We start from the raw sequence: 17,443 nt of genomic DNA on the forward strand, positions 1-17,443 counted from the left end.
TATAACTCAGATGACCTGTAGGTGGTGTCTGGAGAGGCAGGGCGGATACTGCAGGCCCTGTCGTTGGGGAAGGCCAGTAGCTCTCGCCGGCTACCGTCTAGACTCTGGTTCCTACGGTGGCTCTGGCTCTGACCGTGGCTGTGGAGCCGGGTCTTGGCCGTGCTGAGGACAGCTGCCCGCACCAATCCCACACACCTGCCCAGCTCACTGGAGGGCACCCGGGCATACTGGCCTGTCTCATTGGTCACAGCCGGGGTGATTCCTGATACATCACAGACAAAACAATGACTGGTGGGTCCAATAACAGGTTGAAGATAGAATGCCAGACAATACTTTGAAGAACTAAACAGTATGGAAAGGAGATCAGAGGACAGGGCAGTGAGGGGTTCAGTGTGAACTATACAGTATGGGACAGGGCAGTGAGGGGTTCAGTGTGAACTATACAGTATGGGACAGGGCAGTGAGGGGTTCAGTGTGAACTATACAGTATGGGACAGGGCAGTGAGGGGTTCAGTGTGAACTATACAGTATGGAAAGGAGATCAGAGGACAGGGCAGTGAGGGGTTCAGTGTGAACTATACAGTATGGAAAGGAGATCAGAGGACAGGGCAGTGAGGGGTTCAGTGTGAACTATACAGTATGGGACAGGGCAGTGAGGGGTTCAGTGTGAACTATACAGTATGGAAAGGAGATCAGAGGACAGGGCAGTGAGGGGTTCAGTGTGAACTATACAGTATGGGACAGGGCAGTGAGGGGTTCAGTGTGAACTATACAGTATGGAAAGGAGATCAGAGGACAGGGCAGTGAGGGGTTCAGTGTGAACTATACAGTATGGAAAGGAGATCAGAGGACAGGGCAGTGAGGGGTTCAGTGTGAACTATACAGTATGGGAAGGAGATCAGTGGACAGGGCAGTGAGGGGTTCAGTGTGAACTATACAGTATGGAAAGGAGATCAGAGGACAGGGCAGTGAGGGGTTCAGTGTGAACTATACAGTATGGGACAGGGCAGTGAGGGGTTCAGTGTGAACTATACAGTATGGGAAGGAGATCAGAGGACAGGGCAGTGAGGGGTTCAGTGTGCCGGCTGTGTGCAGGGGGTGGTGTTGGGTCTCACCGGGGTTGAGTTTGGGTGTCTCGTATGCGGTCTCCGCCCGGCAAACGGCTGACAGGTGCAGGGTGATGGTGTGGAAGCTGCGGAGGCGGAGCTTGATGGAGGAGGGCTCCAGGTGTACCACCTGACCCAGCACCTCCAGCACCTGTTTCACCTTGAACGTCCCCATCTGGTGGGGGGCGAAGGACAGCACCACGTCCTGGACAAAAACACAGATCGATGATTCTGATCAGCTTTCTGCCAGACTCAGGGAGGATATGGATGATATTGATAATTCATCCTCTCTGTCTGTTCCGTCAGAGAGGATGCTTGGAGGAGACTGGGGTGGTCTCCAAAATGGCTCCTTATTTCCTATATAATGTACAACTTTAGGGCCCAGACACTCTGTATAGTGGACTACTTTCCTCTGGCCAAAATAAGGAGCCATCTGAGCCTGGACCAGGGCTGTCTACCTGGGTCTGTCCTGGGGAGATGGTTCCACTAGGAGGGTCACTGATGAAGTTGACCATCTATCTACCTGGCTCTGCCCTGGGGAGATGGTTCCACTAGGAGGGTCACTGATGAAGTTGACCATCTATCTACCTGGCTCTGCCCTGGGGAGATGGTTCCACTAGGAGGGTCACTGATGAAGTTGACCATCTATCTACCTGGCTCTGCCCTGGGGAGATGGTTCCACTAGGAGGGCTCTGTCCTGGGGAGATGGTTCCACTAGTGGGGTCACTGATGAAGTTGGCCATCTATCTACCTGGCTCTGTCCTGGGGAGATGGTCCCACTAGGAGGGTCACTGATGAAGTTGACCATCTATCTACCTGGCTCTGCCCTGGGGAGATGGTTCCACTAGTGGGGTCACTGATGAAGTTGACCATCTATCTACCTGGCTCTGCCCTGGGGAGATGGTTCCACTAGGAGGGCTCTGTCCTGGGGAGATGGTCCCACTAGGAGGGTCACTGATGAAGTTGACCATCTATCTACCTGGCTCTGCCCTGGGGAGATGGTTCCACTAGGAGGGCTCTGTCCTGGGGAGATGGTCCCACTAGGAGGGTCACTGATGAAGTTAACCATCTATCTACCTGGCTCTGCCCTGGGGAGATGGTTCCACTAGGAGGGTCACTGATGAAGTTGACCATCTATCTACCTGGCTCTGCCCTGGGGAGATGGTTCCACTAGGAGGGCTCTGTCCTGGGGAGATGGTCCCACTAGGAGGGTCACTGATGAAGTTAACCATCTATCTACCTGGCTCTGCCCTGGGGAGATGGTTCCACTAGGAGGGTCACTGATGAAGTTGACCATCTATCTACCTGGCTCTGCCCTGGGGAGATGGTTCCACTAGGAGGGTCACTGATGAAGTTGACCATCTATCTACCTGTCTCTGTCCTGGGGAGATGGTTCCACTAGGAGGGTCACTGATGAAGTTGACCATCTATCTACCTGGCTCTGCCCTGGGGAGATGGTTCCACTCGGAGGGCTCTGTCCTGGCGAGATGGTTCCACTAGGAGGGTCACTGATGAAGTTGACCATCTATCTACCTGGCTCTGCTCTGGGGAGATGGTTCCACTAGGAGGGTCACTGATGAAGTTAACCATCTATCTACCTGGCTCTGCCCTGGGGAGATGGTCCCACTAGGAGGGTCACTGATGAAGTTGACCATCTATCTACCTGGCTCTGCCCTGGGGAGATGGTCCCACTAGTGGGGTCACTGATGAAGTTGACCATATATCTACCTGGCTCTGCCCTGGGGAGATGGTTCCACTAGTGGGGTCACTGATGAAGTTGGCCATATATCTACCTGGCTCTGCCCTGGGGAGATGGTCCCACTAGTGGGGTCACTGATGAAGTTGACCATCTATCTACCTGGCTCTGTCCTGGGGAGATGGTTCCACTAGGAGGGTCACTGATGAAGTTGACCATATATCTACCTGGCTCTGCCCTGGGGAGATGGTCCCACTAGTGGGGTCACTGATGAAGTTGACCATCTATCTACCTGGCTCTGCCCTGGGGAGATGGTTCCACTAGTGGGGTCACTGATGAAGTTGACCATATATCTACCTGGCTCTGCCCTGGGGAGATGGTCCCACTAGTGGGGTCACTGATGAAGTTGACCATATATCTACCTGGCTCTGCCCTGGGGAGATGGTCCCACTAGTGGGGTCACTGATGAAGTTGACCATATATCTACCTGGCTCTGCCCTGGGGAGATGGTCCCACTAGTGGGGTCACTGATGAAGTTGACCATCTATCTACCTGGCTCTGTCCTGGGGAGATGGTTCCACTAGGAGGGTCACTGATGAAGTTGACCATATATCTACCTGGCTCTGCCCTGGGGAGATGGTCCCACTAGTGGGGTCACTGATGAAGTTGACCATCTATCTACCTGGCTCTGTCCTGGGGAGATGGTTCCACTAGGAGGGTCACTGATGAAGTTGACCATCTATCTACCTGGCTCTGCCCTGGGGAGATGGTTCCACTAGGAGGGTCACTTATGAAGTTAACCATCTATCTACCTGGCTCTGCCCTGGGGAGATGGTTCCACTACCTGGCTCTGCCCTGGGGAGATGGTTCCACTAGGAGGGCTCTGTCCTGGGGAGATGGTTCCACTAGGAGGGCTCTGTCCTGGGGAGATGGTCCCACTAGTGGGGTCACTGATGAAGTTGACCATATATCTACCTGGCTCTGCCCTGGGGAGATGGTTCCACTAGTGGGGTCACTGATGAAGTTGGCCATATATCTACCTGGCTCTGCCCTGGGGAGATGGTCCCACTAGTGGGGTCACTGATGAAGTTGACCATCTATCTACCTGGCTCTGTCCTGGGGAGATGGTTCCACTAGGAGGGTCACTGATGAAGTTGACCATATATCTACCTGGCTCTGCCCTGGGGAGATGGTCCCACTAGTGGGGTCACTGATGAAGTTGACCATCTATCTACCTGGCTCTGCCCTGGGGAGATGGTTCCACTAGTGGGGTCACTGATGAAGTTGACCATATATCTACCTGGCTCTGCCCTGGGGAGATGGTCCCACTAGTGGGGTCACTGATGGGTCACCTGGCTCTGATGAGATGGTTGACCATATATCTACCTGGCTCTGCCCTGGGGAGATGGTCCCACTAGTGGGGTCACTGATGAAGTTGACCATATATCTACCTGGCTCTGCCCTGGGGAGATGGTCCCACTAGTGGGGTCACTGATGAAGTTGACCATCTATCTACCTGGCTCTGTCCTGGGGAGATGGTTCCACTAGGAGGGTCACTGATGAAGTTGACCATCTATCTACCTGGCTCTGCCCTGGGGAGATGTTTCCACTAGGAGGGTCACTTATGAAGTTAACCATCTATCTACCTGGCTCTGCCCTGGGGAGATGGTTCCACTAGGAGGGCTCTGTCCTGGGGAGATGGTTCCACTAGGAGGGTCACTGATGAAGTTAACCATCTATCTACCTGGCTCTGCCCTGGGGAGATGGTTCCACTAGGAGGGCTCTGCCCTGGGGAGATGGTTCCACTAGTGGGGTCACTGATGAAGTTGACCATCTATCTACCTGGCTCTGCCCTGGGGAGATGGTTCCACTAGGAGGGCTCTGCCCTGGGGAGATGGTTCCACTAGGAGGGCTCTGCCCTGGGGAGATGGTCCCACTAGGAGGGCTCTGTCCTGGGGAGATGGTTCCACTAGGAGGGCTCTGTCCTGGGGAGATGGTTCCACTAGGAGGGGTCACTGATGAAGTTGACCATCTATCTACCTGGCTCTGCCCTGGGGAGATGGTTCCACTAGTGGGGTCACTGATGAAGTTAACCATCTATCTACCTGGCTCTGCCCTGGGGAGATGGTTCCACTAGGAGGGTCACTGATGAAGTTGACCATCTATCTACCTGGCTCTGCCCTGGGGAGATGGTTCCACTAGTGGGGTCACTGATGAAGTTAACCATCTATCTACCTGGCTCTGCCCTGGGGAGATGGTTCCACTAGGAGGGTCACTGATGAAGTTGACCATCTATCTACCTGGCTCTGCCCTGGGGAGATGGTTCCACTAGTGGGGTCACTGATGAAGTTGACCATCTATCTACCTGGCTCTGCCCTGGGGAGATGGTCCCACTAGGAGGGTCACTGATGAAGTTAACCATCTATCTACCTGGCTCTGCTCTGGGGAGATGGTTCCACTAGTGGGGTCACTGATGAAGTTGACCATCTATCTACCTGGCTCTGCCCTGGGGAGATGGTTCCACTAGGAGGGGTCACTGATGAAGTTGACCATCTATCTACCTGGCTCTGCCCTGGGGAGATGGTTCCACTAGTGGGGTCACTGATGAAGTTAACCATCTATCTACCTGGCTCTGCCCTGGGGAGATGGTTCCACTAGGAGGGTCACTGATGAAGTTGACCATCTATCTACCTGGCTCTGCCCTGGGGAGATGGTTCCACTAGTGGGGTCACTGATGAAGTTAACCATCTATCTACCTGGCTCTGCTCTGGGGAGATGGTTCCACTAGTGGGGTCACTGATGAAGTTGACCATCTATCTACCTGGCTCTGCCCTGGGGAGATGGTTCCACTAGGAGGGTCACTGATGAAGTTAACCATCTATCTACCTGGCTCTGCCCTGGGGAGATGGTTCCACTAGTGGGGTCACTGATGAAGTTGACCATCTATCTACCTGGCTCTGCCCTGGGGAGATGGTTCCACTAGTGGGGTCACTGATGAAGTTAACCATCTATCTACCTGGCTCTGCCCTGGGGAGATGGTTCCACTAGTGGGGTCACTGATGAAGTTGACCATCTATCTACCTGGCTCTGCCCTGGGGAGATGGTTCCACTAGGAGGGTCACTGATGAAGTTAACCATCTATCTACCTGGCTCTGCCCTGGGGAGATGGTTCCACTAGGAGGGTCACTGATGAAGTTAACCATCTATCTACCTGGCTCTGCCCTGGGGAGATGGTTCCACTAGGAGGGTCACTGATGAAGTTAACCATCTATCTACCTGGCTCTGCCCTGGGGAGATGGTTCCACTAGGAGGGTCACTGATGAAGTTGACCATCTATCTACCTGGCTCTGCCCTGGGGAGATGGTTCCACTAGTGGGGTCACTGATGAAGTTGACCATCTATCTACCTGGCTCTGCCCTGGGGAGATGGTTCCACTAGGAGGGTCACTGATGAAGTTGGCCATCTTTCGGAACTTGAAGGTGACAGGGAGATGAGGGGAGAGGTTGTGGAGCACACACAGGACGTCCACACGCTCTCCCATCAGGCACTGCTGGAAGCTGAAGCTGTGGCCGGGGCTGGGCACCAGGGAGACAGGGAGAGCTGAGCCAGTCACCGCCAGCTCCACACAGTAACCTGGGAATAGAGGTCAGGGCTTAGAGGTCAGAGAGGTCAGGGGTCAAGTACAAGACAGTCCCAGATCAAGCACAACACTTCTGTTATAGCTGTTGTACACATGTCAGTCAGTACCCCTCACCAGAGAATGGCTTCAATTGTTGTTTATACTAATGATATAATATACACTGTTAAATTGCAGCATGTTGTTCCTGCTATTGGTAAGGAACAGCCTGAGGCTTGCTGTACCATTGTGGGGAGGTACAGTGGAGTGCTGCTGGTGGTTGAAGCCATCTTTACTTCCCACCGTCTGAAACATGAGGAAGAGGGAGTAGTCTTGTTTACTGGCTGCTGCTGAGGCCCCACTGGTCTTCTGCTCCTCCCTGCTCCTTCTGAAGAACAGAACAACCATTATATACTGCCTGTTATAATGTCTTCACACACATTTATACCCCCACATGGACACACACACAGGAGGGCTGGATACCTTCTGCTGACAGGATGGAAGCAGACCCACAGAGTGGTTCTGTCGTAGGGTCTCAGTCGTCCCTCGTTGGGCACACAGGAGATCACAGTGGAGGGATCCACAGCGGTGGCCCTGTTACGAACACTCCTCTCTAGCAGCGCTGCGTCTGTACTCCTCTGGAGGTCAAAGCCCTGATGAAACACACACACACACAGGCAGACACACACAGACACACAAACACACACACACACACAGACAGACACACACACAAAGACACACAGACAGACACACACAGACACGCAGACACACACACAGGCACAGACACACACACATAAACACACACACACACACACACAGACAGACACACACAGGCACAGACACACACACACACACACACACACACACACACACACACACACACACACACACACACACAAACACACACACACACACAGACAGACACACACACACAGACACACAGACAGACACACACAGACACGCAGACACACACACAGGCACAGACACACACACATAAACACACACACACACACACACACACACAGACAGACACACACAGGCACAGACACACACACACACACACACACACACACACACACACACACACACACACACACACACACACACACACACACACACACACATGCAGCAATAGAAAAGTGTATCAGGCCCAACGACAGGGATCTGAAAACACAGTTTAGTATATAGTTGCACTGTGAAATATGTCCAAAAAATGTATTTAACATCATTCAGCTCCATTGACTGAGAACACATTCTCATCTACAACAACGACCTGAGGAATAGTTACAGGGGAGAGGAGGGGGAAATGAATGAGACAATTGTAAACTGGAGATGATTAGGTGGCCATGATGGTATGAAGACCAGATTGGGAATTTAGTCAGGACACTGGGGTTAACACCCCTACTTGTACAATAAGTGCCATGGGATCTTTAGTGACCACACAGAGTCAGGACACCCTTTTAAAGTCCCATCCGAAAGACAGCACCCTACACAGGGCAATGTCCCCAATCACTGCCCTGGGGCATTGGGGTATTTCTTTAGATCAGAGGAAAGGGTGCCTCCTACTGGCCCTCCAACACCACTACCAGCAGCATCTGGTCTCCCATACAGGGAATGTGTCTGTGTTTTCTCTCTGTGTGTGTTGGTGCATGTGTGTGTCTGTGTTTTCTCTCTGTGTGTGTGTTGGTGCATGTGTGTGTCTGTGTTTTCTCTCTGTGTGTGTGTTGGTGCATGTGTGTGTCTGTGTTTTCTCTCTGTGTGTGTTGGTGCATGTGTGTGTCTGTGTTTTCTCTCTGTGTGTGTGTTGGTGCATGTGTGTGTCTGTGTTTTCTCTCTGTGTGTGTGTTGGTGCATGTGTGTGTCTGTGTTTTCTCTCTGTGTGTGTTGGTGCATGTGTATCTGTGTTTTCTCTGTGCATGTGTGTGTCTGTGTTTTCTCTCCGTGTGTGTTGGTGCATGTGTGTGTCTGTGTTTTCTCTCTGTGTGTCTGTGTTTTCTCTCTGTGTGTGTTGGTGCATGTGTGTGTCTGTGTTTTCTCTCTGAGTGTGTTGGTGCATGTGTGTGTCTGTGTTTTCTCTCTGAGTGTGTTGGTGCATGTGTGTGTCTGTGTTTTCTCTCTGTGTGTGTTGGTGCATGTGTGTGTCTGTGTTTTCTCTCTGTGTGTGTTGGTGCATGTGTGTGTCTGTGTTTTCTCTCTGTGTGTGCTGGTGCATGTGTGTGTCTGTGTTTTCTCTCTGAGTGTGTTGGTGCATGTGTGTGTCTGTGTTTTCTCTCTGTGTGTGCTGGTGCATGTGTGTGTCTGTGTTTTCTCTCTGTGTGTGTTGGTGCATGTGTGTGTCTGTGTTTTCTCTGTGTGTGTGTTGGTGCATGTGTGTGTCTGTGTTTTCTCTCTATGTGTGCGTACCATTTCTGTCCCTGGAGCATCGTCCTGCAGCACCACCATCCAGTCGCAGGCCTGTGGTCCATTGTTCACCAGAACCACCTTTTCCACCCGGGACGTCCCAAAGAAGACGGGTCCGAAGCGGAGGCAGGACAACCTCTCCCCCTCTAGGTCCTGGAGCTCCAGGCTCTGCTCCAAAACATCAGCCCTGATCTTCAGGACCACGTCCTTCCTGTTCTGCAGCTTCACCCTGAGAGAAAGGGAAGGAGGGAGGGAGGAAACTCAATAAACACACACAAAATGCACAAACAAACAACCATAAGTAACACTAAGCAGAATAAGGTGGAGCGTTTAAGATGATGTTCAAGAGTCTCTAGTTTCCTTACTGGGCCTCCTCTCTGACCCTCGTGGGTCTGTCAGTGCACAGTTCCACCTTCAGCCACTGGGTTGCGCCAGACTGCAGGACGCCTCTGCTGGGAGAGAGCCTGATGGACTGGTCTCCATCATACAGCACCTGAAAAGCTCCTTCAGCAAGGCCAAGGGCAAGAACAGCAATCAATTAATATAACAACAAGAAATATACCATAAATAAATCAGCTAGATTACTGCAAATGTCAACTAAAATCAATCAATGCAAGTTTACAGAAGTGGGTTCAATGGGAGAGGCAAAAGCATAATACCTGGAGCAGATCCCTGATTGGTCAATTCCACCTCTTTGCTGATCACCTGACTGTTTGCCATCACAGAGCCGAAATCAGCGAGAGATTCCATGGTGAGAGAACACGCCGGGGAGAACCTGCAGGAAAGCCCATATATAAGTAACCTTGGATGAGACCTGAAGATTGCATTAACCCGCTAATGCCTAGGCACATGTCTGTTGGAACCCGAGAAAGCAACTACATGAATGAGTGATGTCATAGCAGGTGTATATATGACTTACGCTAAGAGGGGGATCTCCATGGCTTTGTCTTCCAGGACAAGGAGCAGACGGTCACAGACATCCTCATCTTTCTCAGGCCTGAACTCTAGAGTGCCACTCAGGGACAATCCAGCAGCAACGGGGGTTTCTGTGTTTGTCACCCTGAATTTGAACAGCTTGAGCGGTAGGACAAAGGGGTTGATACAATTAAAGAAGAGAGGGGCAGGGCAGTATGAAGGGTGGAAGTAACAAAAGTGTATAATAATCAATCAAAATGAGTTTATAAGTTAGAATAGGACAAAAGCGCAATGAAAACTAAGCACACGTTGCTCTGAACTTTACTAACGTATTACACACAAAGACAGCTGACAGGCAGCACTGCAGAAAGGATTTCACCTTTGATGTGGGTTCAAGCAGTCTCATTCTTTTCGAGGTAATTCCAGTGTTGGTCACCGTGACAGTGGTCTTGTAAACCTTCCCTGCTTTTACGTCGGTAAACTCAACAACCGGGGGATTAATTCTAACATAATTCGTTGTCATATTGTTATAGCTAAAAGTTGAGAGACTAATAGCAAAATTCGACGGCTTATCCCAGTTCAGGTTTTGGTCCTAAGTTATCAATGACATAGGTTTCCTTTTCTGCACTAGCAATGTTTCAATGTATAAAGCTAACCACATACCGATACAGTGTAGCGTTCATGGTTACCATGGCAACAAGACGTTGGAACATTGTCATAGATACTTGTTTTCTACGGACAACATTCAGCCGGATCTATTTCCGGTCCTTCTTTTTCAACAGTTCCCCACTAAAGTGAGTTTGTCTCATTCATAATCCTCGTACAATCTAACTCCATCCTGCAGTATTTATGCATAAAACACATATTTTCATTGTCCAAATCCAAAGTTGTGTACCTCATTGTCAATCGGATTTGAGTTTGTGATGCATTGTGCATTCATTTAGTTAACAAAAACAGTCAGAACTTTAGTTACCGCGCACACAACAGGCTCCGTAACATGCTAGCTGGCTAGCTACCAGACATAACATACTTTTGCCAGCTAACTACAGGCAGTCCAATTAATGGTTACATTAAGCCATTTTCATGAGCCATTTTTGTTTCGGTGGAGCAGGGATGTTTTCCTATTTTGAACGTTAGTGTACCTCGCTAGCTAGCTAACGTTAGCCTAGCAATTCTGGCGTTTTACTTTGTATGGGACAATCTTAACTTGAACCGTCCCGGTTTGTCTTTTCAGATGGCTCCTACCAAGAAGGGAGAGAAGAAGAAGGGGCGTTCAGCCATCAATGAGGTGGTGACCAGAGAATACACCGTCAACATCCACAAGCGCATCCATGGAGTGTAAGTACTGTGGTGCAAATGGACAAATTCACCAACAGAAGCCAGGTCAATGTTGGCTCAGCGTCCTCAAAACACTTGTGTCATTTGCACCTGAAGTCGTGTTTCATCAGTACCAGAGGATATGGTCTGGTGTGACATCATATGGGAGTATTTACATCACAGAGCATGGTGTGACATCATATGGGAGTATTTACATCACAGAGCATGGTGTGACATCATATGGGAGTATTTACATCATAGAGCACGGCGTGACATCATATGGGATTATTTACATCACAGAGCATGGCTGTTGACATCATATGGGAGTATTTACATCACAGAGCATGGTGTGACATCATATGGGAGTATTTACATCACAGAGCATGGTGTGACATATGGGAGTATTTACATCACAGAGCATGGCTGTTGACATCATATGGGAGTATTTACATCACAGAGCATGGTGTGACATCATATGGGAGTATTTACATCACAGAGTATGGTGTGACATCATATGGGAGTATTTACATCACAGAGCATGGTGTGACATCATATGGGAGTATTTACATCACAGAGCATGGTGTGACATCATATGGGAGTATTTACATCACAGAGCATGGTGTGACATCATATGGGATTATTTACATCACAGAGCATGGTGTGACATCATATGGGAGTATTTACATCACAGAGCATGGTGTGACATATGGGATTATTTACATCACAGAGCATGGTGTGACATCATATGGGAGTATTTACATCACAGAGCATGGTGTGACATCACATGGCTGTTGACAAATCTGCTGTTCCTCTAAATTGGCAGGTGTCCCTCAAGATGTAGGCTAGTTTTTGTTAGTCCCCCGCGGCTGGTCTTGATCAGAACGTTCCTTCTCTCTACAGGAGCTTCAAGAGGAGAGCTCCTCGCGCTCTCAAAGAGATCCGCAAGTTCGCCATGAAGGAGATGGGAACTCCTGATGTACGCATCGACACCCGCCTGAACAAGGCTGTGTGGACCAAAGGCGTCAAGTAAGGACTAATGAGACGCCTGTTTTAAGATTAATTGGGTGTATTCATTAGTGTACACTGTAGCAGAATGTTTTGCAACAGGGTTTCTCCCCATTTCTGCTATTTGCTTCCATTTGGTGTCTACATTTACATTTACATTTAAGTCATTTAGCAGACGCTCTTATCCAGAGCGACTTACAAATTGGTGCTTTCACCTTATGACATCCAGTGGAACAGCCACTTTACAATAGTGCATCTAGGTCTTTTAAGGGGGGGGGGAGAAGGATTACTTTATCCTATCCTAGGTATTCCTTAAAGAGGTGGGGTTTCAGGTGTCTCCGGAAGGTGGTGATTGACTCCGCTGTCCTGGCGTCGTGAGGGAGTTTGTTCCACCATTGGGGGGCCAGAGCAGCGAACAGTTTTGACTGGGCTGAGCGGGAACTGTACTTCCTCAGTGGTAGGGAGGCGAGCAGGCCAGAGGTGGATGAACGCAGTGCCCTTGTTTGGGTGTAGGGCCTGATCAGAGCCTGGAGGTAGTGAGGTGCCGTTCCCCTCACAGCTCCGTAGGCAAGCACCATGGTCTTGTAGCGGATGCGAGCTTCAACTGGAAGCCAGTGGAGAGAGCGGAGGAGCGGGGTGACGTGAGAGAACTTGGGAAGGTTGAACACCAGACGGGCTGCGGCGTTCTGGATGAGTTGTAGGGGTTTAATGGCACAGGCAGGGAGCCCAGCCAACAGCGAGTTGCAGTAATCCAGACGGGAGATGACAAGTGCCTGGATTAGGACCTGCGCCGCTTCCTGTGTGAGGCAGGGTCGTACTCTGCGGATGTTGTAGAGCATGAACCTACAGGAACGGGCCACCGCCTTGATGTTATTTGAGAACGACAGGGTGTTGTCCAGGATCACGCCAAGGTTCTTAGCGCTCTGGGACGAGGACACAATGGAGTTGTCAACCGTGATGGCGAGATCATGGAACGGGCAGTCCTTCCCGGGAGGAAGAGCAGCTCCGTCTTGCCGAGGTTCAGCTTGAGGTGATGATCCGTCATCCACACTGATATGTCTGCCAGACATGCAGAGATGCGATTCGCCACCTGGTCGTCAGAAGGGGGAAAGGAGAAGATTAATTGTGTGTCGTCTGCATAGCAATGATAGGAGAGACCATGTGAGGTTATGACAGAGCCAAGTGACTTGGTGTATAGCGAGAATAGGAGAGGGCCTAGAACAGAGCCCTGGGGGACACCAGTGGTGAGAGCACGTGGTGAGGAGACGGATTCTCTGGTAGGAGCGACCTGTCAGGTAGGACGCAAAAGCGTGGGCCGCGCCGGAGATGCCCAACTCGGAGAGGGTGGAGAGGAGGGATCTGATGGTTCACAGTATCGAAGGCAGCCGATAGGTCTAGAAGGATGAGAGCAGAGGAGAGAGAGTTAGCTTTAGCAGTGCGGAGCGCCTCCGTGATACAGAGAAGAGCAGTCTCAGTTGAATGACTAGTCTTGAAACCTGACTGATTTGGATCAAGAAGGTCATTCTGAGAGAGATAGCGGGAGAGCTGGCCAAGGACGGCACGTTCAAGAGTTTTGGAGAGAAAAGAAAGAAGGGATACTGGTCTGTAGTTGTTGACATCGGAGGGATCGAATTTTTTCAGAAGGGGTGCAACTCTCGCTCTCTTGAAGACGGGAGGGACGTAGCCAGCGGTCAGGGATGAGTTGATGAGCGAGGTGAGGTAAGGGAGAAGGTCACCGGAGATGGTCTGGAGAAGAGAGGAGGGGATAGGGTCAAGCGGGCAGGTTGTTGGGCGGCCGGCCGTCACAAGACGTGAGATGTCATCTGGAGAGAGAGGGGAGAAAGAGGTCAGAGCACAGGGTAGGGCAGTGTGAGCAGAACCAGCGGTGTCGTTTGACTTAGCAAACGAGGATCGGATGTCGTCGACCTTCTTTTCAAAATGGTTGACGAAGTCATCTGCAGAGAGGGAGGAGGGGGAGGGGGAGGAGGATTCAAGAGGGAGGAGAAGGTGGCAAAGAGCTTCCTAGGGTTAGAGGCAGATGCTTGGAATTTAGAGTGGTAGAAAGTGGCTTTAGCAGCAGAGACAGAGGAGGAAAATGTAGAGAGGAGGGAGTGAAAGGATGCCAGGTCTGCAGGGAGGCGAGTTTTCCTCCATTTCCGCTCGGCTGCCCGAGCCCTGTTCTGTGAGCTCGCAATGAGTTTCGAGCCACGGAGCGGGAGGGGAGGACCGAGCCGGCCTGGAGGATAGGGGACATAGAGAGTCAAAGGATGCAGAAAGGGAGGAGAGAGGAGGGTTGAGGAGGCAGAATCAGGAGATAGGTTGGAGAAGGTTTGAGCAGAGGGAAGAGATGATAGGATGGAAGAGGAGAGAGTAGCGGGGGAGAGAGAGCGAAGGTTGGGACGGCGCGATACCATCCGAGTAGGGGCAGTGTGGGAAGTGTTGGATGAGAGCGAGAGGGAAAAGGATACAAGGTAGTGGTCGGAGACTTGGAGGGAGTTGCAATGAGGTTAGTGGAGGAACAGCATCTAGTAAAGATGAGGTCGAGCGTATTGCCTGCCTTGTGAGTAGGGGGAAGGTGAGAGGGTGAGGTCAAAAGAGGAGAGGAGTGGAAAGAAGGAGGCAGAGAGGAATGAGTCAAAGGTAGACGTGGGGAGGTTAAAGTCGCCCAGAACTGTGAGAGGTGAGCCGTCCTCAGGAAAGGAGCTAATCAAGGCATCAAGCTCATTGATGAACTCTCCGAGGGAACCTGGAGGGCGATAAATGATAAGGATGTTAAGCTTGAAAGGGCTGGTAACTGTGACAGCATGGAATTCAAAGGAGGCGATAGACAGATGGGTAAGGGGAGAAAGAGAGAATGACCACTTGGGAGAGATGAGGATCCCGGTGCCACCACCCGCTGACCAGAAGCTCTCGGGGTGTGCGAGAGCACGTGGGCGGACGAAGAGAGAGCAGTAGGAGTAGCGGTGTTGTCTGTGGTGATCCATGTTTCCGTCAGAGCCAAGAAGTCGAGGGACTGGAGGGAGACATAGGCTGAGATGAACTCTGCCTTGTTGGCCGCAGATCGGCAGTTCCAGAGGCTACCGGAGACCTGGAACTCCACGTGGGTCGTGCGCGCTGGGACCACCAGATTAGGTGGCTGCGGCCATGCGGTGTGGAGCGTTTGTATGGTCTGTGCAGAGAGGAGAGAACAGGGATAGACAGACACATAGTTGACAGGCTAGAGAAGAGGCTACGCTAATGCAGAGGAGATTGGAATGACAAGTGGACTACACGTCTCGAATGTTCAGAAAGTTAAGCTTACGTAGCAAGAATCTAATTGACTAAAATGATTAAAATGATAGAGTACTGCTGGGGTAGGCTAGCTGCGTTGTTGACACTACCTAATCAAGTCGTACCGTTGAGTGTGAAGTTTCTACCAATGCTGCTTATCGGGAGCTGCTGGCTAGCTAGCAATGTTGGTTACGTTACGTTGCGAGGAGAACGACAATAGCTGGCTAACTAACCTAGAAAATCGCTCTAGACTACACAATTATCTTTGAAACAAAGACGGCTATGTAGCTAGCTATGTAGCTAGCTACGATCAAACAAATCACACCGTTGGGACTGTAATGAAATGAAGTGAAAAAGTGATACTACCTGTGGAGCGACGCGAATGCGACCGGGATGCGAAAGTTCTATTCAGTAGACGTTGGCTGGCTGTTGGCTAGCTAGGAGTGTCTCCTACGTTAAGGACGACAAAATAGCTGGCTAGCTAACCTCGGTGAATTAAGATAATCACTCTAAGACTACACACTCTAAACTACACAATTATCTTGGATACGAAGACAGCAAAGACAACTATGTAGCTATCTAATACTACACTAATCAAGTCGTTCGGTTGAGTGTGATAGTTACTACAGTGCTACGGTAGCCGGTGAACGTATGCTAGCTGCTAGGCAGATAGGAGGGCGTCAAACAATAATAACGCAATTATCACTCTAAGACTCCACACTCTAAGCTACACAATTATCTTGGAAACGAAGACAGCAAAGACAACTATGTAGCTAGCTATGTAGCTAGCTAACACTACACTAATCAAGACGTTCAGTTGAGTGTGATAGTACTACAGTGCTACGGTAGACGGTGAACGTGTTGGACAGATAGGAGACAATCACTAAATTAGTTGAATCTGATAATTACGCAATTATCTTTGATACAACGACGACTATGTAGCTAGCTAAGAGGAAATTGCTAAGATTAGACAAATCAGACCGTTGTACTATAATGAAATGTAATGAAATGTAATGAAAAAGTTATACAACCTGCAGACCGAAGCGCGGATGCGACCAGATCGCTCCAACCCGGAAGTTGGGTCTAGTGAATACACCCCTGTTATTATATGAATCAGGTATTACTGTACTAGTGTTTCCCAAACCACATTAAGTTGGTTAAACAATCACTAAGCCCATTAGTTGAATCTGGTTTGGTAACAGCTCTTTCTCTGCCCACTTATGGTTGTTGACACAAATAGCACTACAAATTTTGTTGCACAAGCATGTTTTCATTCTGCTTAGTACTAATGTTCACCTGTGTTATTTACAGGAACGTGCCATACAGGATGAGGGTACGATTGTCCAGGAAGCGCAATGAGGATGAAGACTCCCCAAACAAACTGTACACACTCGTCACGTATGTCCCTGTCACAACATACAAAGGTGAGGCGTAGTCAATACCAAATGTGCCTTCAGAGGTTTGCTAGAGTGTCATTTATTGTGCTGAAACCTCAACGATAGTCAGTTACTGTATATCCCTGTTCTGTTCTTAATACACCAATATGAAAGATTTAGTTCTATCATCTTTTCTGTCCTAGGATGATGAAGACAGGTTTATTATTGTCACGCTCTGTTGCTAAAACCTTTTTCTTTCCTTTGTCAACAGGTCTACAGACGGTCAATGTTGATGAGAATTAGATCTGTCTTCAACGCTTGTAGAATAAATGTATAGAAGGAGTTTTGTCTGATGTCTTTATTATACACTACAACACCACAACACTACAACACCACTACAACACTACAACACCACAACACTACAACAACACTACAACACCACCACAACACTACAACAGATCCCCAACTTGTGGCCCACTGGTTTTATTTGCCCTCACAGTTTTCTGAGCAGAATAATATTTTTGTTGGGTGAAAAGTCCGCTCTAAGTGATTTTAATTTCACATCTGTTCCCAAGTATTCCCGCATAATAGAGAGATATGTGATCGTATAGAAATGTAAGCCAGGTTTGAAATGATTGTTTTAGTCAAACATCTGTTTGGGCTTCTTGCAGTCAATTTGCACTCTACAAATGATTAGTAATTATGTTCCAGCCCCCTGACCATCCCCACTCCCTAAAAATGG

The 17,443-nt window shown here is 49.8% G+C and overlaps 2 protein-coding genes across 2 annotated transcripts in view; one reads left to right on the forward strand and one right to left on the reverse strand.

The window, feature by feature from the left end:
- Positions 1-10,526, reverse strand: part of LOC115122014 (cilia- and flagella-associated protein 47-like) — a 105,922-nt gene extending 95,396 nt beyond the window's left edge. The window contains 10 exon segments of the mRNA XM_065020564.1: positions 16-262; positions 1,116-1,311; positions 6,209-6,435; positions 6,664-6,806; positions 6,902-7,071; positions 8,822-9,047; positions 9,184-9,322; positions 9,478-9,593; positions 9,738-9,892; positions 10,113-10,526. Of these exon segments, the coding sequence (XP_064876636.1) occupies positions 16-262; positions 1,116-1,311; positions 6,209-6,435; positions 6,664-6,806; positions 6,902-7,071; positions 8,822-9,047; positions 9,184-9,322; positions 9,478-9,593; positions 9,738-9,892; positions 10,113-10,256 (1,763 nt within the window). The 5' untranslated portion in view covers positions 10,257-10,526.
- Positions 10,527-10,932: 406 nt separating this feature from the next.
- Positions 10,933-17,044, forward strand: LOC115119315 (large ribosomal subunit protein eL31-like). The gene is made up of 4 exons (XM_065022733.1): positions 10,933-11,071; positions 11,951-12,076; positions 16,637-16,749; positions 16,973-17,044. Exons 1-4 carry the CDS (start codon positions 10,968-10,970, stop codon positions 17,002-17,004), a joined length of 375 nt encoding a protein of 124 aa, XP_064878805.1. The 5' UTR covers positions 10,933-10,967; the 3' UTR covers positions 17,005-17,044.
- Positions 17,045-17,443: the final 399 nt, after the last annotated feature.

Source organism: Oncorhynchus nerka, linkage group LG2 (assembly GCF_034236695.1).
Source record: "Oncorhynchus nerka isolate Pitt River linkage group LG2, Oner_Uvic_2.0, whole genome shotgun sequence".
Taxonomy (NCBI): Eukaryota; Metazoa; Chordata; class Actinopteri; order Salmoniformes; family Salmonidae; genus Oncorhynchus; species Oncorhynchus nerka.

Coding starts and splice junctions, on each gene's coding strand:
- LOC115119315 (XM_065022733.1), top strand. CDS start 10,968: ATGGCTCCTACCAAGAAGGGAGAGAAGAAGAAGGGGCGTTCAGCCATC. Junction 11,072..11,950: donor CACAAGCGCATCCATGGAGT/GTAAGTACTGTG, acceptor TTCTCTCTACAG/GAGCTTCAAGAGGAGAGCTC. Junction 12,077..16,636: donor GTGTGGACCAAAGGCGTCAA/GTAAGGACTAAT, acceptor TGTTATTTACAG/GAACGTGCCATACAGGATGA.